Source organism: Eriocheir sinensis, chromosome 12 (genome assembly GCF_024679095.1).
Source record: "Eriocheir sinensis breed Jianghai 21 chromosome 12, ASM2467909v1, whole genome shotgun sequence".
In the NCBI taxonomy this organism is placed as follows: domain Eukaryota; kingdom Metazoa; phylum Arthropoda; class Malacostraca; order Decapoda; family Varunidae; genus Eriocheir; species Eriocheir sinensis.
In genome coordinates this window covers 7,887,003-7,911,408 of record NC_066520.1, presented here as the reverse complement: position 1 = coordinate 7,911,408, position 24,406 = coordinate 7,887,003, and the positions used below count along the sequence as shown (strand labels likewise).

Genomic DNA, 24,406 nt, shown 5'->3' with positions numbered 1-24,406 from the left:
TAGCAACTTTGGGAATCCAGCATTCGTATTCCCTCTCAGATTCTGCAAATAATTAAGTAAATCATGTTTCTCTTCTGCGAGATCCAGTGCTTCATCAAAATCAATATCGTTTGTAGCTGTAAATCCCGAGTAGTGATTGAAATGAGAGTAACTATCAGTTTCGGCTTTTTGTAGTATCTGCAGTTTGCTGACAAAAGCGTTTATTGTACCCTGAAGGTCAAACACCCATTTCTCTGTTCCTTGAAGTTCAGTGTTGAGCTTTTTAATGTGCTCAAAAACGTCAGTCAGAAGTGCAAGGCGAGCAAGAAAGTGTGATCCCGAAAATAACAAGCATTCTAGTGCCCCTGATCTTGCAAGAATGTGGCCAGTTCACGGCAAAGAAGGAAAACCCTTTCCAAGGTTTTTCCTCGTGCCAGCCACCTGACAGCAGTGTGTGGTGATTAGAATTTTCAGTGATGCACAACTGTTTGAACATGCGAGAATTCAGGTCCCTAGCCTTCACATAATTGACAATAGAAATGACTACCTGCATCACATCAGCGAAGTTCAGAAACATGTCTTTTGGAGCAAAACTCTGACGATGGATGATACAGCGGTTTGTTTTAATGTGAGGATGTTTTCTTGATAGAATTCCACGCACTCCAATATTCTTACCCATCATTGATGGGGCACCATCCATGCTACATTCAGTTACTTTACTCCAGTCCAGGTTGTTTTCAGTGAAGAACTTATCTATAGCATTAAATATATCCTCACCTTTTGTTGTATTTTCGAGTAAAATGCAAGCAAGCAGTTCCTCAATGACAGAGCTCTCCTTGAGAAATCTTCCGAAGATCAGAAGTTGTGGTTGTGATGTAATATCAGTTGACTTGGGGGAGGGTTGTAAGGGAGTGAGGGAGAGGGGGGATTCAACGGTCTGTCGTGGCTCGTGTAAGGGTGCTAGAAGCAATTATAATTTATTATATGACTTGTTATTTTTTCTCAATGAAAGTACTATACAGCAATGAATTTGACATGGTCTCATAATCCCTACTTGGATATTTCGTACTCCCAGGCCTTGGGGGTACCTCAGCGACCCCATCGACCCCATGACCTCTTAATGACCCCACATAATGAGCATTCCGACCCCACTTTGGGTCCCGACCCCTGGTTTGGGAACCCCTGATTTATACACACACTGGTAATATTTCTGTGGTGTCTGATTCACTTATATGAGTGAAATTCAATTGTGATGAAGTCACAAATTCGTGTCACTAGTAAAAATGAAACTAGTAATGTAAGTTTTGCCACCATGAAATATACAGAAATAAATAAATATGCAAGCTCACGAAGTCAAAATAAGTGACATCACCTGCTTTGCACAGTAAAAATATACTATTTAACCCTTAGAATACGGGTGGCGATATATTTCTCTGAATGCTGTGCACGGGGAAAATTTAGACATTTAAAAGAGCTGGAAATGGTGTCTTTCTTCTTTGCAATAATTGTATATTTATCTAGTATATATGGTGGTGTAATAAAACTTCTAATAATAATAAAAAAGTTATGACAGCCTAAAATATTACGCATTTTCTTGTGGTTGTGACGCATCACGTAGAAGCACCCCACTCGCTTTCACTCTCTCTCTCTCTCTCTCTCTCTCTCTCTCTCTCTCTCTCTCTCTCTCTCTCTCTCTCTCTCTCTCTCTCTCTCTCTCTCTCTCTCTCTCTCTACCTACTTGCCCCTCCCTCTTCTGTCAAAGTCACACTACCATAGCAGTCATCAGAGTCACTGTCACTTTGATTCACCCGTGCTCTACTTCCGCCCGAAGCAGAGGAACTGCTTGACGCGTCACGAGACATGTCAGATGTATTCCGAACAAAAGTGGAAAATGATCTGTGGCCTTCGGTAGGGCGCGCACTGAGACGAATGAGAGTGTGTACAGATGCCAGATGCCTCCACCATTCTTCTGAGTCAAGAATTGGCAGTATATTTGAAACGTAGGGAGCGTAGAGTGTGATGATTATATATATGATCCCCGTACGGGTGGGGCGTGTGGTAGTGCACTTACAAGTATATATTCGATCGCCGTACTCTAAGAGTTAAGGTATGTGATACCCGCAAAATGGCGTGCGCGCTGCCTGGGCCTGGGGCTACAGACTCAACGTTGCCAGATTGTCGTACTCAGCCGGTTATATTTCCCGACTTCCTACCCCCAAACTGTCTTCTGGGCTCCAATAATGAAACTAATTTATAGTTATCATTAAAAGAGTTAGATCCTGCTGTTTCTTGGCAATAGTTAGTCGTCAGAAACCGGTAAATACTATGCCCTGATTATGACAATCTGGCAGCAGTGGCTATACATATTTTCATATTATTGATCTGTTGTTAAAGAATACTCATAATTTTAGTTAGTTTTTTGTTATAAGGATTCTTTACGAAATACAATTACAGTAAAACCCCGATTATCCGAAAGCGGATTATCCGAAAAACCGGATTATCCGAAATTGATCTGGATAATGCAATTAAAATTTTTTTTTTTTTCTATACTAAAACATTATAAAACATCAAAAATAAATAAAAGTAACTACATATGTACTATATTAACACATTTAAAATTGATAAGAACAGTTAAAATGAATATGCTTTCTAATACGTATTGCCGAAATAGCTCAAGGTCACACTTGCAAGCTTGCACAACCATTCACAATCGCACTCTGCAACATTCACAATTCAGATCTGCAACGCTCACAAGTATCAACATACAGTGGTCCAGATAAGGAGACACACAGACAAACATACAATAAAACATTTACATCACATGTTTTAAGCGTACTACTTTGTTTAGCGTAGCGTGTGTTTGTTTGGTTTCATTGTTTACATCGTCAGTCGGCGGCAGTCGCGTCACACACTTCACACTGGGCAGTCGCATCGCGTTCTACCTGTGCTTCGAAAATAAGAACCAAGGTGCAAGATCAAAGTGATATTCATCCAAACGAGAAAGCAAGACACAATGCCGACGATCAAACTGGCGGCGATCAAAATGGCGGCCATAAATCCGGATTATCCGAAAAATCGGCTTATCCGAAAGAGGCTTCCCCCCTTCCATTTCGGATAATCGGGGTTTTACTGTATAACATTACCGCCTTTAACTTAGGAAACGTCCTCAATCCTGGATCGGCTATGGTGATGTTAGGTGCTCCTATTCCTTAAATCTATGCGTACACTTGATATGATTTCATTTTGCTGTCTGTATGTATGTGTTTGTATCTGTGTGTGTGTGTGTGTGTGTATTTACTTAGTTGTATTTACCTATTTGTAGTCTACCAGGCCCGAGCTAAGATCTAATAGTTCCGTCTCCACATCTACATTCATCCACCCTTTCCTTCATTTGTTGGACACTGCTCGCCTCCACCGCCTCTTCCCGCAAACTGTTCCATTGTGTTAACCCCTTCACTCCGCCAATGCCGACATCACCATATGGAAAGGGTTAGTCCTCTTCTAAACCTCTTAATCCTCCTCCATTTCCTCTTAATCCTCTTCTAAACCTCTCAAGAGGAAATGGAAAAGGATTAAAAGGAATTTAGAGAAGGATTGAAAGGTTTAGAAGGGGATTAATTCTCTTCCATTTCCTCTTGACCCTTTCCATACTGTGACGCCGACGTCTGCGTCACGGATGGAAACGGTTAACAATTCTATGTGGAAAACTATACTTCTACAAGTCACTCAAATAGGTTCCTTTATTAAGTTTTTGTCCATGTCCTCTCAGCCCCTGCGTTCTTGCAGTTGAGAAGAGATTATTTCTATCCACTTCATCAAACTTATTTACCAACTTATACAGCGTGATCAGATTTCCTCTCTCCCTTCTTTGTTCCAGTGTCATCAAGTCCATCTCCTTCAATCTGTCTTCGCATGTCATATTCGAGAGTTCTGGGACCATTTTAGTTGCAATTCTCTGTATCCTTTCCAACTTTTTGATATCCTTCTTTTTGTGAGGCAACCACACAACTGCAGCATATTCAAGTTTTGGTCTTACCAATGTTGTTATTATTTTCTTCATCATTTCTTTGTCCATAAAATGGAATGATACTCTTATACTTTGCATCATCCTGTAGGTTTCTCCAAACAGCTTGTTTATGTGGTTTTCTGGGGATAGTGTGTCTTGCATCGTTACTCCCAAATCTTTTTCTTCATGTACTACCTTCAAGTTTTCTTCTCCCATCCTGTATGTTTTCCTCGGTCTTTTTTTACTTTTCCCCATTTCCATAACACGGCATTTGTTTGCATTAAACACCATCTCCCATAACTGGCTCCATCTATACACTCTATCCAGGTCTTTTTGCAATTCTTCACAGTCTTCCTCCGTCCTCACTTTTCTTGTTAACTTTGCATCGTCTGCAAAAAGGCTCATATAACTTTTTATATCTTTCGGCATATCATTTGTACATATCATGAACATTATTGGTGCCAGAACTGAGCCTTGAGGAACTCCACTCTCTACTCTCCTCCAATTTGATTTCTCTTCCCTAATCACCATCCTCATTTCTCTTCCTGTTAACCCTTTCCATCCGTGACGCAGACATCAGCGTCACAGTATGGAAAGGGTCAAAAGGAAATGGAAGAGGATTAATCCTCTTCTAAACCTCTCAATCTTCCTCTAAATTCCTCTTAATCCTCTTCCATTTCCTCTTAAGAGGTTTAGAAGAGGATTGGGAGGTTTAGAGGAGGACTAACAGTGACTCTGTCAGACGCCAACGTCGGCGTCGCTGGAGTGAAGGGGTTAACCCTTTCCTTGCGCGCGGTGCAGTCAGGGCACAGTCAGGGAGCCCAACGGGGGGGTCTCTTTTAACCTCTGTATCTTAAAAAACTATTCATCACAGCTAAAAAACAAAAACACCATTGGAAAGAGGAGGTCCAGATCTATAGGAGTCGGTTATGTATGCCTCTCTTGCGAATGTACATGCACGTTCAGGGAGTGCTGAATGTTAACACTTACATAGGTGCGTGTGGGATGATCAGCCGTATTGAGGGAACTTCGGACATCTTTTCTTCAAATTCTGGCAAGGGAGTATTGCCAACTGCAATATTTACAACTATTTGGTCAAAGAATCAGTCAGGTGATAGGTGAAGCTATGCAAAAGTGCCGCTATATTGGGCAAGAACATCCACCAGTTACTTGTCCATACATTTGCCGCGCTGGGCTGATATGAATTTCCACCAAATTTAGTAAAGAATCCACTCAATTGGCAATCCTGTGTTGTGAGAATTAGTGTTGGAACACTCTCATACGCTGGAGATTTGAGTACGCGGGAGATTTGAGTGCGGGTGGAGGTCGCAGCGAGCGTTTAGCGCCACCAGCAAATACGCCTAACGCCCGCTGCAAGCGTTTAGCAATGAAAGGGTTAAGTAATCCTACATCCACTCGATAACCTTTTTGCCCACTCCTCCCCACTGCTGTAGTTTCCAGATTAACCTTTTGTGCGGAACCTCGTCAAAAGCTTTTTTCAAATCAAGATATACACAATCAGCCCATCCTTCTCTCTCATGCAACACGTCTATTGCTCTTGAGTAGAAACATATTGAGTTGGTGAAATACAATTACTCTTTTCTGAGTCCAAACTGTCCCTTATTTATCATGTTTTCCTTTTCTAAAGGTTCGACCCATTGTTTTTTATTATACTTTCACAAATCTTGCACATTACACTTGTCAAGGAGACTGGTCTATAATTTAGGGATTCAGTTTTATCTCCACTTTTATAAATTGGTACAATGTTTGCTCTCTTCCACTCTAAGGCCACTTTTCCTGTATTTATAGAGCATGTTATTATGTCATAAAGTGGCTCCAATAATTCATTTCTACACTTTTAGCACTTGACCCGAGATTCCATTCGGTCCCATAGCTTTCCTTCCATCTAAGGTTTTCATCAGCTGTATCAGTTCCCCTTTCTCAACCTTTAAATGGTTTAGTTTTTCTTCATTGCAATTTTCGAGACCCCAGTCAAAGTCAGTTGCTTTCGTGAACACTTTATGAATCTTTATTTAATATTTTTGCAATTTCTTTGTCCTTTTCGTAGAATAATTTTTTCTTTTAGCCTTTCCACTCCTTCATTTCTTTTTAACTTCCCGTTTACAAATTTATAAAACATTTTTGGTTCTTCTTTACATTTAAAAACTATTCTTCTTTCAAATTTAGCTTCCTCCTCTCTCCTTATTTTCACATATTCATTTCTTGCTTTTTTTTTTACATTTGTCCCTGTTGTTTTTATTTGATTTTTTCTTTAAATTCCTCCATGCCTTATTTCTATTTCTTTTTGCTGTCTCACACCTCCATCCAAACCATGTTTTCTCTCCTTTAGTTTTTACTGTGTAGTATGGAACATATATCTCTATTCCTCTGTTGTAAATATTCTTTAAAAAGTCGTATTTCTCTTGAATATTAGTACTCCTCTTCATATCAGTCCAGTCTACCCCACCGAAGAAAGTCTGGAGTCCAACGTAATCTGCCATAGCGAAGTTTTTCCATTTTTCCTTATAAGCCTAGTCTCGATATTCACATCCTTCCAAAGTTTTAATCTCCGATAGTTCATGGTCGCTCTTTCCTAAGGGCCACTCATGACTGAGTGTGTGTGTGCGTGTGTGTGTGTGTGTGTGTGTGTGTGTATCAAGGCCTGTGCTCAAGCTTGGACAGTCCTGTTTCCCAATCTATATTTGTCCAGCTTTTCCTTCATTTTATGAACACTGCCTGTTTCAGCAATGTCTTTGCTAATTCCATTCCATGTAGCCACATTCCAGTATAGAAAACTGAGCTTATTTATGTCTTTCAAACAAGTTCCCTTTCTCAGTTTCTTACTATGCCCTCTAAGTTGCCTCCTCCCTTCCATCTTGATGAAATCATTTCTATCCAACATATCCATTCCACTCACATTCCTGTACAATGCTATCAGGTCTCCTCTTTCTCTTCCAGTGTAGGTAAGCCCAAATCCTCTAATCTAGTCTCGTATGGCAGGCTTGATAGTTCTAGTACCATCTTAGTCACAAGCCTTTGAATCCTTTCAAGTTTCCATATGTCCTCTTTCATGTATGGTGACCAGACAACTGCTGCATACTCTAGCCTTGGTCTAATCAATGCTGTTATTATTTTCTTCATGTCCTCATCCAAGTAGTGAAATGCCACTCTAATGTTTTGCAGCTGACTAGGGTTCACATCCCCCCCCCCCCCAGAAAAAGAAGAAAAAAAAGACAGACATTTTTTTTGGGGGGAGGGGGGGGTTAAATATTTTACATAAAATTTAGTTTTATATCCTATTGATAAATAAGGTCCATATATGTATATGAAATAAAATAAAAAGTAAAATCCATAAAGATCTTCCAAAAAAATATAAATAACATCAAACTATTTTTTTCTTCATCTTATTTGCTTGTGTTCTAATTTTTGCTTTGACACACCTGACACATCATCACACAACCACCACGCAATGACACGTTTTCACCAAGCCAAACCATACTCGGATACTCCACATTACACCCAGCCATATCACACAGTCACACAACAAATCACACTTAGATTAAGGCTATCTTACACCGTGACTATACGTCGCCAGTATAGTAAATCATTTCGCACAACACCACTTCGTACACATGAAGAACTAGTGTTTTCTATTTCATCAACCTTTCCATTAAGAATAAGTCAGGGCTCAAACTTATACTTGCCAATGCCACACAGTTTGCGATAATAGTGTTACTGAAATCGACACAGCATTCCAAAATTAATATATCAGTAAAGACAGTAGCCACAAAGGGACCAACCTGCCAAAAAGCAGCAACACCAATCTCCAGTTCACCATTCACGACTGTCGAGTGGTGCGTGCCCGACCACACCTTGCACCTCTCTCCCTGTCCAGTACAAGTCAGTGGACGGCCAGGTCCCTAACCCTAACGACCCATGGGGAGCGCGTACCCTCTGACAGACCCTTGGCGTACCACCTGGGGTACGCATACCCCAGGTCAAAAAAACCTGGTCTAAGTGATAACACACACACACACACACACACACTGAGTGAAGGAAGGGTACCACTAGATTGGAAGAGAGCAAACATAATACCAATTTATAAAGGAGGAAAGAGAGAGGACTCATTAAATTACAGACTGGTATCACTCACTAGTGTGGTTGCGAAGATATGTGAGAGGCTAGTTAAAAACAGGTGGTCGGATTTTTTAGAAAGTGAGAGAATTATCTCGGATTACCAGTTTGGATTCAGGAGAGGGAGATCGTGTGTCACCAACTTATGTTATTACTCAATGGTGACAGATTTAATACAAGAGAGAGAAGGCTTGGGGGATGGAGTGTACCTGGATTTGAAAAAGGCATTCGACAAAGTACCACACAGAAGACTAATTTGGAAAATTAAAAATAGGGGTGTAGTGGGTGATAGACTGATTAAGTGGCTGGAGGACTTCCTAACTAACAGGGAAATGAGGACAATAATCAAGGACAAGGTTTCCAACTGGTGCCCAGTGAGGAGTGGGGTTCCACAAGGTTCGGTGCTGGCGCCAATAATGTTTGCTGTTTATATAAATGATATGGTGGACGGAGTGACCAGCTATGTGAGTGTGTTTGCAGATCATGCAAAGCTATTGAGACGAATCAATGATGTGAAAGACTGTGAGGCATTGCAGAGGGACCTGGATAAAATATGGGAGTGGAGTGGTACATGGCAGATGGAGTTCAACCTTGGGAAATGTAAAAAAATAGAGTTTGGTAGGAGTGGTAGAAGATGTGAATATGATTATAAGATGGGAAGTGAGATAATATGCAGAGGAATGGAAGAAAAAGATTTGGGAGTGACTATCTCAGAGAACATGTCACCGGACAAACACATCAACAAGATAACAGGACAAACTATGGATTTGCTGAAGAACATAAGGACGGCATTTGTGTATTTGGACGAAGAGATGATGAAGAAAATAATAGTTACAATGATAAGGCCAAGGTTGAAGTATGCAGCAGTGGTCTGGTCTGCTCATGAAAAGAAGAATATAAGAAAGCTGGAAAGAGTACAGAGAATGGCAACTAAGATGGTACCGGAACTTAGGGATCGGACTTACGAGGAGAAACTCAATAGCATGGGGCTCACAACCCTAGAGAGAAGAAGAGAAAGAGGAGAACTGATAGTGGTGTACAGGGGGGCGAGTGGGGTGGAGAATCTGGATAGAGAGGACCTATGTGTGTGGAGCGAGAGAGAAACGAGAGGACATGGAAAGAAGTTGAGGGCGACCACATGTAGGCGAGATGTGAAAAAGTTTAGCTTCCCAAACAGAAGCATAGAGCTGTGGAATGGACTGGAGGAGGAGGTGGTTTGTGCAAGAAACATTCATGATTTTAAGGAAAAGTTTGATAAGAGAGGATATGGAGACGGGACAGCGCGAGCGTTGCTCTTTTCCCGTATGTCACAACTAGGTAAATACACACACACACACACACACACACTCACAGGAAACAACACTACTTTTCTTCTCTCTGACTCTTAACTATAATTTATGCTAAATATATATTAGGGTAATTAATAACTGCACCAGGGTGTATCACTAAGCACAGCAATTAAACAGTTTGATCCTCTCACTCACGACAAGGAGAGACTGAGGAACTGAGGAGTGCTGAGTGACCGGTAGTCAAGCCTCACCCGTTCATTTCCTATACAGTACAAGTTAACAACCTGTATCAACAGGACCTAAACAAGTGTCTATCCTTCAGATAACACTTCACACCTTTTGTTTTAATCTTGACTACTTTTTGATTGATTATTTAAATTGATTTAACATATAAAGACAAGGAATAAACAAAAATAATAATAAAAAAAAAAAGCCCCCCAAAAAACTTTTTTTTTTTTTTTTTTTTAAGCCGGATTTTTTCCAACTCTGCAGCAGACTATATTTTTCTCCAGATATCTTGTTTATCATTCTCATCTCTTATTTTTCTAAGCAGTTTGGCGTCATCTGCAAACATACCCATGTATCTCCTTACTTTTTCTGGCATATCATTCATATATATTAAAAACATTATAAGCTCTAACACTGATCCCTGTGGAACTCCACTTGTGACGGTTCTCCATTCTGATATTTCGTCTTTCAGCACAGTCATCATTTCTCTGTTTGCAATGTAATTTCCATCCTTTCTGTCATTTTTTTCTCCAATCCTCCTTTATTTTCAGTTCATCCTGGAGAATACTAGCGTCCTGATCTGACTCAATTACTCTACCAATCTTGGTATCATCTGCAAACTTACTGACATCACTACTAATTCCTGTATCTAAGTCATTGATATAAATCATCTAAGTTATTTATATCAATGACTTAGATACAGGAATTAGTAGTGATGTCAGTAAGTTTGCAGATGATACCAAGATCGGTAGAGTAATTGAGTCAGATCAGGACGCTAGTATTCTCCAGGATGAACTAAATAGATTGTATGATTGGGCGGATATATGGCAGATGGAGTTCAATGTAGGGAAGTGCAGTATTCTGAGTGTAGGTAGGAACAACCCCTCACATAAGTATTGCTTAAATGACACTCCCATAAGCAGGTCTGGGTGCAAGAAGGATTTAGGGGTCTCTACGAGCTCTGATCTCCATCCAAGGGCACAATGCATTCAAGCTCGAAATCGAGCAAACAGGATATTGGGATTTATTTCAAGGAGCATAAGCAACAGAAGTGCCGAGGTCTTCCTCAAACTATATTTAGCATTAGTTAGACCTCATCTTGACCATGCGGTTCAGTTCTGGTCACCTTACTATAGAATGGATATAAAAATGTTAGAATCGGTGCAGAGGAGGATGACTAAGATGATTCAGGGGTTAAGAAACTTGCCATATGAGGAAAGACTCAAACAGTTAAACTTGCATTCTCTAGAAAGGCGAAGGGTCCGTGGAGACATGATCAAAGTTTATAAATGGATGAAGGGCTTTAATAAGGGGGATATTCATAAGGTTTTGTTGGTAAGAGAACTGGGTAGGACATGTAGTAATGGGTTTAAACTGGATAAATTCAGATTCAACAGGGACATAGGCAAAAATTGGTTTGCTAACAGAGTGGTGGATGAGTGTAATAGGGTGAGCAGTCATGTGGTGAGTGCCAGTACAGTTGTCACATTCAATAATAGATTAGATAAATTCATAGACAGTGATAATAAGTGGGGTTAGATTCACGGGAGCTTAGGTTCAAAGGAGCTGCCTTGTACAGGTCTACTGGCCTCTTGCAGATTCCCACGTTCTTATGTTCTTATTGATCTCTGGGTACTGCCAGGACCTCACTCACCACACGCCCCATCCCCCATACTCAAGGGGGGACAGTAATCACTCCTAGTCAATGGAAAGAATCCGGCCTGAGCGTGGCTCGAATCGCCGCCTGTTTGGCCGTGAAGCCCTGCAGCGTGGCGCTCTAACCAGTTGTGCCACGGGAGTGGTGTGTGTGTGTGTGTGTGTGTTGACCTAGTTATAACTAGTATTAGTCTGTTTTATTCCATTTGTCCATTCATGAATGTAGATGTGGCACCTGCAAATTGTTAGTTCATGAATGAGTGAAGATCAACTTTTTATTTTTGGTTCTATAGTTGAAAGTTTGTGCATACAAAGAACCCTCAAATCCTCTTATATAAACATGCAGATTTGTATCGATAATCTATCATACAAGCACATGAAAATACAAGCTTGTATCAAACATTATATTCAGATCACACTCAAACGATCTCTGGCCTTTCAAATCACTGATCTCTATTATATTAGAGATCAGTGTTTCAAACACCTATAAAGGACCGATGATGATGACATCAAGAAGCAGACGACCAAGCTCACAGTCATTGGCAACATGCTGCTGAGGAAATTCTCCTTCTGCAGCACGGAGGTAAAATTGGAGTTATTCAGGAGCCACTGCTAGTCTCTCTACTGCAACTCGCTGAGGTCGCGGTATTGGAATGCCTTCATGAACCGTCTTAGGGTCTGTCATAACGACATCCTCAAGCAGTTTCTGGAGCTTCCTAGATGGACTAGCTCATCCCTGGCCTTCACCAGGCATGGGATGAACTGGCCGTGCTGTGTCGCCACGCCCCGTACAGTATGAGGAGTATAGTGGAACAATCTAGGAACTCCATCATCACTTCTGTCAGACAGAGCTTGGCCTATGTATGTGGATCTATGCAGTGGGAGTGGCTGGGCCTTCTGTTCGTGTAGATTGTGCATAAGTGTGCCGTGCACGCTCATATATAGTTATAAGTTGTCAATTATTTAAGCGTATATGTATCTCGGCTGATCTCATTCATTTACTTGTCCTGTTTTTTATATATGCCGATGGGTGAAAAAAACTATTATTATTATTATTATTATTATTATTATTATTATTATTATTATTATTATTATTATTATTATTATTATTATCATAAAAAGATGTAGATTGCTTGAAGACACATTAACATTAATTAATTTCTATTTTCAAGAAAAGGGAATGTATGGGTTCAGCTGTTTGAATCTTCAAACTGTTCAGCTTTATTGGTTTTGTTTACCTTGGTCTTTAAAAAGTTGTCTGCAGGGATGAATCTTTACCTCCATACCTGATTTATTGTCATTCATTCTCTCTGCAGTGTTCAAGATCTTTGCCCTTGAGGAAGATGGCCTGATTGAGCGGGCCAATCTGAGAGCTGGGAAGCATCTGAATCTCAACTTCTCATGCAATGATGTTGTATGGAACCCTGTAGAAGGTAAGGCCATGATGTGTACAGGTGTGGATGTGTTGAGTGTTTCTTCATATATAATTGAGGCGTCGCCTTTCATAGGCGTCTTATCGCCATTAGGTCTCAATTAAATGTTATTGTATGATATCATTATTCACATTTTAGTTCTTGCAGAAGCATGTAGATTGACTTTCCAAGATGTTTAACACATAAATATGTGTAATGAAAGGCAGTTTTGTATATTAGCCATCCATGACAAAGGTCTTCTATATTATTTGATAAAGATCAGACCAGGGTTGGCAGTTTAAACCAAATGGTTTGAACCATGGTTTAAACCAATAAAAAACCAGTGGTTTAAACCAACTAATAAAACCTTTTTTTTTTTTTCTTCTTTTGTGTGTGTCTTTGTTAGTTTCATCAGTATTGTGGTTTTAACTATATGTAAGATTTTAATTATGTACAGCAGGGTTGGCAGTTTAAACCAGGGGTGTCAAACTCAAAACCCTTCAAGGGCCAATTCATACTCTGAAGTGCCGTCATGGGGGCCAACAAGGGTAGAAAATACATTGACAAGATTGAAGTTACCGTGATACCGTGGGCTATTTATGACTATCCCGCGGGCCATGAGTTTGACACCCCTGGTGTAAACCAAAAACCCATCAATAAAACCAGTGTTTTTTGCGAATCTTTTTTAGTTTCATCAGGTATTGTGGTTTTAATTATGTGTGGTTTTAAATTTTTTATATTATGCACAGTCATTTTACTAACACCAGGATGAAAACGTCAGTTGGTAAACTCAAATCTCTATTCAAATGCTGTAACTTCAAAGTAACTGAAAACATAATTTTGCTACATTATATGTATATATATATATATATATATATATATATATATATATATATATATATATATATATATATATATATATATATATATATATATATATATATATATTTGCCACTTCACTAAACAGCAGATAAATTGTTTAAAAAAGATTCTTTAGGGCATCATCTTATCCTCCCACTCACCCTCACATCACCTTCGCTGTATGGCACTGTTCAAGCACTGGAATGGTAGTCACATGCACACGTTGCATTATTTCAACACTTTTAAGACTTTAACATCCTTCAAATGCGTATTATCTTAGCCTTTTCTTGGGAGTTACAAGCCAAGACCCGTTACATAGGACCCGTTTTCTTGCCAAACTTGCGCGTCCCTCACAGCGGCCTCCCTCACTTAGTTAAAACACAATTTTGGTCTTTCATATCTTGTTTCCAATCAAGCACTATCCACTCCCTCCACATTCCACACCATCGCATCACCGACGCCCCTGTAACTAATGTGTGTAGCAGTAGATTACAAGGATGCAGAGGAGTTCTTTGACTCAGAAACCGACTCCTATCAGCACATTTTAAAGATTTCTGGCTTCCTTTCTATGATGCCACACTGTGAGGGGAGAATATGATACGAACAGCTTTATTTACTCCTAAAATCATGTTAAAATGGCTTCTCAGGGTCTTTATAAGCACATAAAAATGCTATGCCGCAGCGTTTCCGCCATATTCGTCGATGCCTCCGAGGAACACGTCACAAATATTACCAAGTTTTTGCGACTCGTAGCCTTTACTGCAGGTTAGGAACGGATCCTAGCACACTCTGATACTTAAGTCCACTTGTAAGACACAATAACACAGCTGGGATAGCGTAAGTCCTTGTAAAGTAGCATACAATCCTGGGCACTGCTGGGCAGCGGAGGCCACTTTCTCCTTTCCCGCACAGACCCACAGACTAGTAACCGAACACGAACAATACGCATTTTGTGGTGATCAGGAACTTTAGGTCCTGAAACGGTACCAAGAGGAACGATACCCTCATCTGATGTTTATAATGTTTTTTTTCTGATGTTTTATTCACTAGATATATTATAGAATCTGCTCAACGTCTTTGACTTCCAGCACCTTATTATGAATATATATGAAATAATATTAAAAACACCCCTGAATATACCAAAAATTATGCCAAATGAGGTAAGGCATAAAACTAAATTTCCAGAGGGGAAAGAGTAGCTCACGATTCTAGTCATTCAGAGCTGCGAGCTGCGGTTGGGAGCAAGGTGCAAAGTGATAGTGTTGTGTACCGGTAGTGTATTACTGTAGCAGCAAGGTACAGTGTGACTAGGTATTGTAGGAGGGGCATCGTGAATGCAGTCATCACCGAAGGGGGGGGCACTGTCCTGGAAGCTGCAATGGTAATCGTCGCCTGAATAATTGCCAGGACCACTATTCTAATGATTTTCAGTCCTAGTGACTCTATTCTCATTAATAACTCAGAATAAGTATTACTTAGGTTCTAGCACAGTAGATATTAGATGCATGCTGTCCATGTTGCATGGTGACACTGGCGTCTGTGGACTGTACATTGTACATACGTACAGTCTGTGTATGCTAAGATGGCCATTGTTGTTCTGAGTCATCATAACAGCGCCCCTAACTCCAGGGAGCACGATGCAGATGCAGTGGCAGTATGCAGTGCGGGATATAGCCAGGAATCCCCCCCCCCCCCTTCTCTCTCTCTCTCTCTCTCTCTCTCTCTCTCTCTCTCTCTCTCTCTCTCTCTCTCTCTCTCTCTCTCTCTCTCTCTCTCTCTCTCTCTCTCTCTCTCTCTCTCTCTCTCTCTCTCTCTCTCTCTCTCTCTCTCTCTCTCTCTCTCTCTCTCTCTCTCTCTCTCTCTCTTTTTTTACAACTGTTTTTGTAGCATACTACTGGAAAATTAGAAGAAGTCTTTCATGTTTTACTAGTCTTTAACATTGCAATTAAAAAGCATGTTAGAGAAGCTGCATTTTGCCTCTTTTATAGATTGTATGAAGATCAAATGAATATATTGCTAAATCCATCTCTAAATTTATCTATACGTAATTCTTTTTCAAACTCATTTATGTATATACGGATAGAATTACTGGAATAAAAATACTGAACAAAAAATCTATGTGGTTTGAACTAAAAAAAAATGGTTTAAACCAAAAATTTTTTTTTTTTTTTTTTTTTTTTTAACCATTGGTTTTTGCCAACCCTGGATCAGACCATAGGCTTATTATGCACTGTTTAAGAAGCTCCCTGTGTGTCACGGGACAATACTCGTGTATAAGATTACAGAACTGGAGTCATTCCTGTCATCCCGTGGAATGATTACTGCTTCCAGGATAGAGACCCCTCTGTGTGTGCCCAGCGCATCACAGAGGTGATTCTGGAATGGAGGCATACATTCCACATCCTTTCTCTACTCCCCATCCTTAAAAGCCTTGGTTTAATCACGCTTGTTCTCGTGCTGTCAAAGATAGAGAGGCAGCTCACAAAAGATACCAGAGCCTTCAAACTCCCGCTAACCATGATCTTTACATTTCCGCCCGGAATCATGCCAAAGCTATTCTTTGACTTACCAAAAACTCCTTTGTCCATAGCAAATGTCAACACCTTGCTTTCTCTAATTCTTCCAGAGACTTCTGGCACTTAGCCAAAAATATCTCCTCCAATTTCACTTTTTCCTCTTTCCCGTCTCTTCTTAACCCAGACGGCAGCACTGCTGTCTCATCTATCTCTAAGGCTGAACTCTTCACTCAAACTTTCTGTAACAACTCCACTCTGGATGATTCCGGGCATATTTCTCCTACTTATCCCCCCTCTGACTCCTTCTTGCCTGTTATTACGACTCTTAAGAATGATGTTTTCTATGCCCTCTCTGGCCTCAACTCTCAGAAGGCTTATGGACCTGATGGAGTGCCTCCTATTGTCCTTAAAAACTGTGCTTCCGTGCTGACACCCTGCCTGGTCAAACTCTTTCACCTCTGCCTATCAACATCTACCTTTCCCTCCTGCTGGAAGTACGCCTTCGTACAGCCTGTGCCTAAGAAGGGTGACCGTTCCAATCCCACTGGCTGGAGTAGGTAGGAAGACACCTACCGAACAGGCGCAAGCCACTCCCGGAGAGGTATATATGGGAAGTGAGAAGGGAGCTGAAGCCCTCCAAAGACCCTTCCCATGTCCTCACTAACCGTTTCCCTATTGTCTCACCAACACCGGAGAGTAGTTCAGCATGCTCTCTAAAGACAGATCCTCTCTTTATCCACACCACACTACATTCACACAACATACACACCTTTTCCCAAAATTCAAATTTCAAAATGGCGCACCTTCACCTTTCCTCGGAGTCCCCACCTGGGGGGGACCACAAATTCCCCCAGGGAGGACTCCCCTTCTGGCTGCCGACCCGAGAGGTGTCTTGATAACTCCTCGAACCTCTTTCTTCTCAATTTTTGCAACATTCGCGGTCTTCGTTCTAATTTTCATTCTGTGGAACACCATCTCTCTTCCTCTAAACCTCACCTTCTCTTCCTCACTGAAACACAGGTTTCTGAGGCTACTGACAGCAATCTCTACTCTGTTCCCTCCTACTATCTCTATCCTTAATTTCAATCCAAAGCTGAATGTTGCGCCTACGTGCACAACGACATCACTTGCTCTCGTACCCACAACCTTGATTCTTCATAATTTTCCACCATCTGGCTAAGACTTCACTGTCATTCTGTTACTAAATACATCTGTGCTGTTTATCTCTCACCTAACTCTACTAACTATGTAAAATTCTTTGACTACTTTGAACTCCAAAGTGGAGCACATCTTGATCCTCTCTCCCTTCACTGAAATCTCCATCTTGGGAAATCCAGCTTTGGCTTTCATCCTCCTTCACTGACCAGCCTGGTGAAAAAGCCTACAACTTTGCTATCCTCAACGATCTAGAGCAGTTGGTCCAGCACCCTACACGTATTCCCGACCGTCTTGGAGACAGGCCCAACATTCTAGACCTCTTCCTTACCTCAAACCCTTCTGCTTACTCTGTCAAACTGTTCTCTCCATTGGGCTCCTCCGATCACAACCTTATTTCTGTATCCTGTCCTATCGCTCCTGTACACCCTCTGGACCCACCGAAGAGGCGATGCTTCTGGCATTTTGCTTCAGCTCGGTGGGACGACCTGAGGATGTACTTTTCCGATTTCCTGTGGAATGATTATTGCTTCCAGGAGCCAGACCCCTCTGTGTGTGCTGAGCACATCACAGAGGTGATTGTCTCTGGAATGGAGGCATACATTCCACATACTTTCTCTACTCCTCACGCTAAACAGCCTTGGTTTAATCATGCTTGTTCTCGTGCTGTCAATGATAGAGAGGCAGCTCACAAAAGGTACCAGAGCCTTCAAACTAATGCTTACTATGAACTTTACATTTCTGCCTGGAATCGTGCCAAATCTATTCTCCAACTAACCAAAAACTCTTTCATTAATAGAAAATGCCAAAACCTTGCTTTCTCTAACTCTTCCCATGACTTCTGGCATCTAGCCAAAAACATCTCCTCCAACTTCACTTCTTCATCTTTCCCTCCACTCCTCAGTCCTGATGGCAACACTGACGTCTCATCTGTCTCTAAGGCTGAACTCTTCTCTCAAACTTTTTCTAAAAACTCCACTCTGGACGATTCTGGGCATATTCCTCCTACTCATCCCCCCTATGACTCTTTTATGCCTGTTATAAAGATTCTTCAAAATGATGTTTTCTATGCCCTCTCTGTCCTCAATCCTCAGAAGGCTTATGGACCTGATGGAGTGCCTCCTATTGTCCTTAAAAACTGTGCCTCCGTGCTGTCACCCTGCCTGGTCAAACTCTTTTGCCTCTGCCTGTCAACATCTACCTTTCCTTCCTGCTGGAAGTATGCCTTCATACAGCCTGTGCCTAAGAAGGGTGACCGTTCCAATCCCTCAAACTACCATCTTATAGCTTTACTTTCTTGTCTGTCTAAAGCTTTTGAATCAATCCTTAACCGAAAGATTCAAAAGCACCTTTCCACTTCTGACCTTCTATCTGATCACCAGTATGGGTTCCGCAAGGGGCGTTCTACTGGTGATCTCCTTGTCTTCCTAACTGACTCTTGGTTATCCTCTCTTAGCCGTTTCAGTGAAATCTTTGCTATTGCACTGGACATATCAAAAGCTTTTGATAGGGTCTGGCACAAATCTTTGCTTTCCAAACTACCCTCCTATGGTTTATATCTTTCTCTCTGTACCTTTATCTCCAGTTTCCTTTCTGACCGTTCTATTTCTGCTGTGGTAGATGGTCACTGTTCTTCCCCTAAACCTATTAACAGTGGTGTCCCACAGGGTTCTGTCCTATCTCCCACTCTCTTTCTGTTGTTCATTGATGATCTTTCCAAAACGAACTGTCCTATCCATTCTTACGCCGATGACTCCACTCTGCATTACTCAACTTCTTTTAATAGAAGACCCACCCTACAGGAACTTAACAATTCAAGGCTGGAGGCAACAGAATGCTTAGCCTCAGACCTTACTATTATTTCTGATTGGGGCAAGAGGAACCTGGTGTCCTTCAATGCCTCAAAAACACAGTTTCTCCACCTATCCACTTGACACAATCTTCCAAACAACTATCCCCTATTCTTTGACAACACTCAGCTATCACCTTCTTCAACACTAAACATCCTCGGTCTATCCTTAACTCAAAATCTCAACTAGAAACTTCATGTCTCATCTCTTACTACATCAGCTTCCTCGAGGCTGGGCGTTCTGTACTGTCTCTGCCAGTTCTTCTCCCCCACACAGTTGCTATCCATTTACAGGGGCCTTGTCTGCCCTCGTATGGAGTATGCATCTCATGTGTGGGGAGGGTCCACTCACACACCTTTCCTTGACAAAGTGGAGTCAAAGGCTCTTCGTCTCATCAGCTCTCCTCCTCATACTGATAGTCTTCTACCTCTCGAATTCCGCCGCCATGCTGCCTCTCTTTCTATCTTCTATCAATATTTTTATGCTGACTGCTCTTCTGAACTTGCTAACTGCATGCCTCCCCCCCTCCCACGGCCCCGCTGCACACGACTTTCTACTCATGCTCATCCCTATACTGTCCAAACCCCTTATGCAAAAGTCAACCAGCATCTTCACTCTTTCATCCCTCACGCTGGTAAACTCTGGAACAATCTTCCTTCATCCGTATTTCCTTCTGCCTACGACTTGAACCTCTCCTCCCGAAATTGACCTCTCTTTTTGGACACTCCTTTGACCTCTATTCAGGAGCAGTAAGTAGCGGGCTTTTTTTTTTTTTTTTTTTTTTTCGCCCTGGAACTGTCTCCTTAGCTGTAAAAAAAAGAAAAAAAACTACCGCCTAATAGCTTTACTTTCCTGTCTATCTAAAGCTTTTGAATCGGTCCTTAACCGGAAGATTCAAAAGCACCTTTCCACCTCTAACCTTCTATCTGATCGCCAGTATGGGTTCCGTAAGGGGCGTTCTACTGGTGATCTTCTTGCTCTCTTAACTGATTCTTGGTCATCCTCTTTTAGCCATTTTGGTGAAACTTTCTCTGTTGCGCTAGACATATCGAAAGCCTTTGATAGAGTCTGGCACAAGTATTTGCTTTCTAAACTGCCCTCTTTCAGATTCTATCCTCCTCTCTGTTCCTTTATCTCCTGTTTCCTTTCCAGCCGTTCTATCTCTGCTGTGGTAGAGGGTCACTGTTCTTCCCCTAAACCTATCAACAGTGGTGTTCCACAGGGCTCTGTTCTATCACCCACTCTCTTCCTGTTATTCATCAATGATCTTTCCATAACAAACTGTCCTATCCACTCATACACTGATAACTCCACTCTGCATTATTCAACTTCTTTTAATAGAAGACCCTCTCATCAGGAATTACATGACTCCAGACTGGAGGCTGCAGAACGCTTAACCTCAGACCTTGCTATCATTTCCGATTTGGGTAAAAGGAACCTTGTGTTCAGTGCCTCAAAAACCCAATTTCTCCACCTATCAACTCGACACAATCTTCCAAACACCTATCCCCTATTCCTCGACAACACTCAGCTGTCATCATCTTCAACACTTAACATCGTCGGTCTATCCTTAACCTAAAATCTTAACTGGAAACTTCACATCTCCTCTCTCACCAAATCAGCTTCCTCGAGGTTGGGCATTCTGTATTGTCTCCACCAGTTCTTCTCCCCCGCACAGTTGCTATCCATATACAGGGGCCTTGTCTACCCTTGTATGGAGTATGCCTCTCATGTGTGGGAGGGCTCCACTCACACAGCTCTATCAGACAGAGTGGAGTCTAAGGCTCTTCATCTCATCAGCTCTCCTCTTACTGATGGTCTTTTACCTCTTAATTTCCGCTGCCATGTTGCCTCTCTATCTATCTTCTGTCGTTATTTTCACGCTGACTGCTCTTCTGAACTTGCTAACTGCATGCCTCCCCCTCTCCCACAGCCCCACTGCACACGACTTTCTACTTATGCTCATCCCTGTACTATCCAAATCCCTTACGCACAAGTTAACCAGCATCTTCACTCTTTCATCCCTTACACTGGTAAACTCTGGAACAATCTTCCTTCATCTGTATTTCCTCCTGCCTACGACTTGAACTCTTTCAAGAGGAGGGCATCGGGACACCTCTCCTCCCGAAATTGACCCCTCTATCGACTCTTTACAAGAGCAGCGAGTAGTGGGATTTTTTTTTTTTTTTTTTTTTGTGTGTGTGTGTGTGTGTGTGTGTGTGTGTGTGTGTGTGTGTCCTTTTTTTGTGTGCCCTTGAGCTGTCTCTTTTGTTTAAAAAAAAAAAAATCATACTTACTTACTTTTTCTTCCATTCTGATTTATTAGTCATAAAAGAAAATGCACATGTCATCTCTAAAATGTATTGTTAAGTAATCTGTTAATACTGAAGACTATCATTATCATGCATTCATACAAAAGAAAGTTGATGTGTGACACATAAAAAAGGAGCTGAAGGTATGATCATCATGAAATTAAAAATTATTAGAAACATTTCACTATTATTGTTAACAGTGTGCTTATGATTGTATGCAAAACCCTCACCTGACTTATGTGGTAAGGCTTGGGAATGGTTAGGGATGAGGCTGGATAATATTTGAAGAACCGGGGATGACTTGTCCGAATGTTCAAGTGTGGCAAAATAAGGGTCCATCTAGATGGGAAGTCTCATCTCGTGACGTAAAATAAAGGTCCATCTGGATGCCAACACTCCCACCTCCTGATCAGTGCCTGAAAAGTCTTATGCATGGTGCACGGCTGACGCATCACCTGTCATTGTCGCCCATTCTGTACATATGTGGTTGTGGCGATAAGACGCCTGCAGAAGGCGACACCTCGTATTTAATTATGCTCAATTTAGTAACTCATCTCAGTTTTATAGCTCTGCTCAGTTTTACAGAGTCATTTAATTTCTGGTTAGAGTAATTATTAGAAGGGTGCACCATGCCCATGAATTGGCAAATATTTCTGAAGTCTTTACTTGCCCCAACAGACACAGTGTTGGCAACAGCCTCTACAAATGGGGCAGTGGTCACATGGAACCTCAACAAGGCCTCCCGCTCCAAACTGGACTGTGTCTTTAACGACCATAGCCGCACTGTACAAAAGGTAGGCTGTCAACTCACCTGGTAGGCCCATACTCACTTGGCATTATTAGACTTGCTAAAGGGAAAATAAATAAACCATTGCAAAAGTTAAATACTCCAGTAAGATTCCAGTAATTCAAACAGAAGAATATTCACTGGAACTGGAATACATCTGAAAGTAACCAAGAAACTGTAAGAATGTTTTCACTATACAGTCAAACCTCAACATCCACTAAGGTTAGCTAACAGACATGCATGCTGATGTTGAGGATCTGCAGATATCTATTGATAGATACATACATACAGCAACCATTATAACTGCAAGTGTGATGGTTTGTGGGGTGGCGGCAGGGTGTGTGGTGAATCATAAGTGCTTTGGCTGGCCACAAAAGTACTCAAGAAAAGCCGTGCATTCCCGAACCCTTAACATAACCTTTTCACGCACCAAAAGTTTAATAAGTTTCTCTTTCCATTGCGACATCCGTCTGGGACTCCCTAAGGTGCCTTGCGGAATGGCCTGACTGTGCAGTGAAAACTTTTATCATGTTATCGATTTCACCCATGAGTATTCTTTTTTCCTGGCATTATTATATATCGTTGGTTTTGGAAGAGATTATTCTGCCTTATGAAAAAAAATAATATCAAAAAATGCAAATAAATAACGAAGTTTACTGACTCCAAAAAAAAACATTGATTAAAGATAAATAAGAAATGCTTAAGTTCACCACCTCCTAGCTTAAAACTTCCTGAGTCGACTTTATGTGATTTATATGCCAATAAAAGGGGATTTTTATGAGGACTCCAACGCTATCATTGGAATTTTTATACGACCAGTAGTCCTTGAGAAAATGGAGGAAAACTATATTTTTTCTATCTATTCTGTTCTCTCCAGTAGAAGAAACAGCTGAAGGGCAGCAAACAAAACACAATGGGCAGGTCAAGGCAGTCAAAATAGAAGTCAATTTTGGCTGGAATAGAGTTTTGATAATAATAACAAACATGACTATTCTGCACCTATTTGCTGTCTGAAAGAACTTCGCCAGGCGCAATAATAATCATAATAACTACCACTATGGGTCTCTCCCTAACACCCTCTGCTGGAGTTTTTTTTCACTTTTTCCATCACTTTCCTGAGAATCATCATCATGCTCTGTACAAATGGGTCTCAAAATCTCTTCATTTGATAATTTCTTTGCCATATTTTCTAATAGTAACAGTTACTGGTCCCTGCAAATACAAAACACAATATTGTATCATGGCACAATCACTTTACATCGGAAGTAAGAATAAATTTCACCAATTTCGTCTGACAACTGTAATCCAGGCTTACCAGGCTCCAGACACAATTTAAAGGGAAGGCAGTCTGCGCTCACAGGCTGCCTGCTGAGAAGCAACTAGGTCACAGACAATCATCACTTCAAATCCAACGGCAGGAGAGTTGACGATTAGTTTATTTTATAGGTCTAGCTTGGATCTTTGACGCAAAAAATTTTGACGCAATTCTGAAACCTACTTTATTTTTTGGCGAATTTAAAAAAATAATTTGACGCAATTCAAGTTAAAAGCTCAGATGTAGACGATTCCGTTTTGACGCAAATCATGTCATGGTGCGTGAAAGGGTTAATAATATCCACAGGCTATCCCGCAAATGTTCAAATCCATGGATGGTAAATTTGTGGATGGTGAGATTTGACTGTATAAATAAAAAAGTTGAGATAAGGAATTGAGGTGGGGAAGACTATGGGTTTAAAAGAGCCTCATTTGTAATCATCTTATTACTTTGCTTAAATGTTCATGTCATTTTTTTCCCTTCAGATCATAACTATGTACTTCCCTAACCATTCACCCCTCAAGGTTTCTCTCCTTCACTTTCCCTCATTCTCCCTCTTGGCAGCCAATCCAGTTTCATGTTTCCTTTCCTTCCAGGTTAGCTTCCACCCCTCTGAGGCTCATTTGCTGATCTCAGGTTCCCTTGATGGGTTCATGAAACTCTTTGACCTACGACGCCGAGAAGCCACACAGACCTACACCAGGTATAGTGATCACACACACACACACACACACACACACACACACACACACACATATATTGTACAGGAACACAAGTGGAATGGACATATTGGATAAAAATGATTTAATCGAGATGGAATGGAGGAGGCAACTACGTTCATGAGTGAACAGATGGAATGAAACAGACTACAGGTAACTCTCGATTTACGCGAGTTTGGTTTACGCG

General features: G+C 41.2%; 1 protein-coding gene across 4 annotated transcripts in view; it reads left to right on the top strand.

Annotated features, from left to right (window-relative positions):
• LOC126997358 (GATOR complex protein WDR24-like) overlaps positions 1-24,406 on the top strand; it is a 55,842-nt gene that overhangs the window by 2,988 nt on the left and 28,448 nt on the right. For all 4 annotated transcript variants that reach the window (XM_050858426.1, XM_050858425.1, XM_050858424.1 and 1 more), the window contains exons 2-4: positions 12,609-12,725; positions 22,077-22,192; positions 24,097-24,203. In XM_050858426.1, coding sequence (XP_050714383.1) covers positions 12,609-12,725; positions 22,077-22,192; positions 24,097-24,203 — 340 coding nt within the window. The remainder of the gene's footprint in view (positions 1-12,608; positions 12,726-22,076; positions 22,193-24,096; positions 24,204-24,406) is intronic.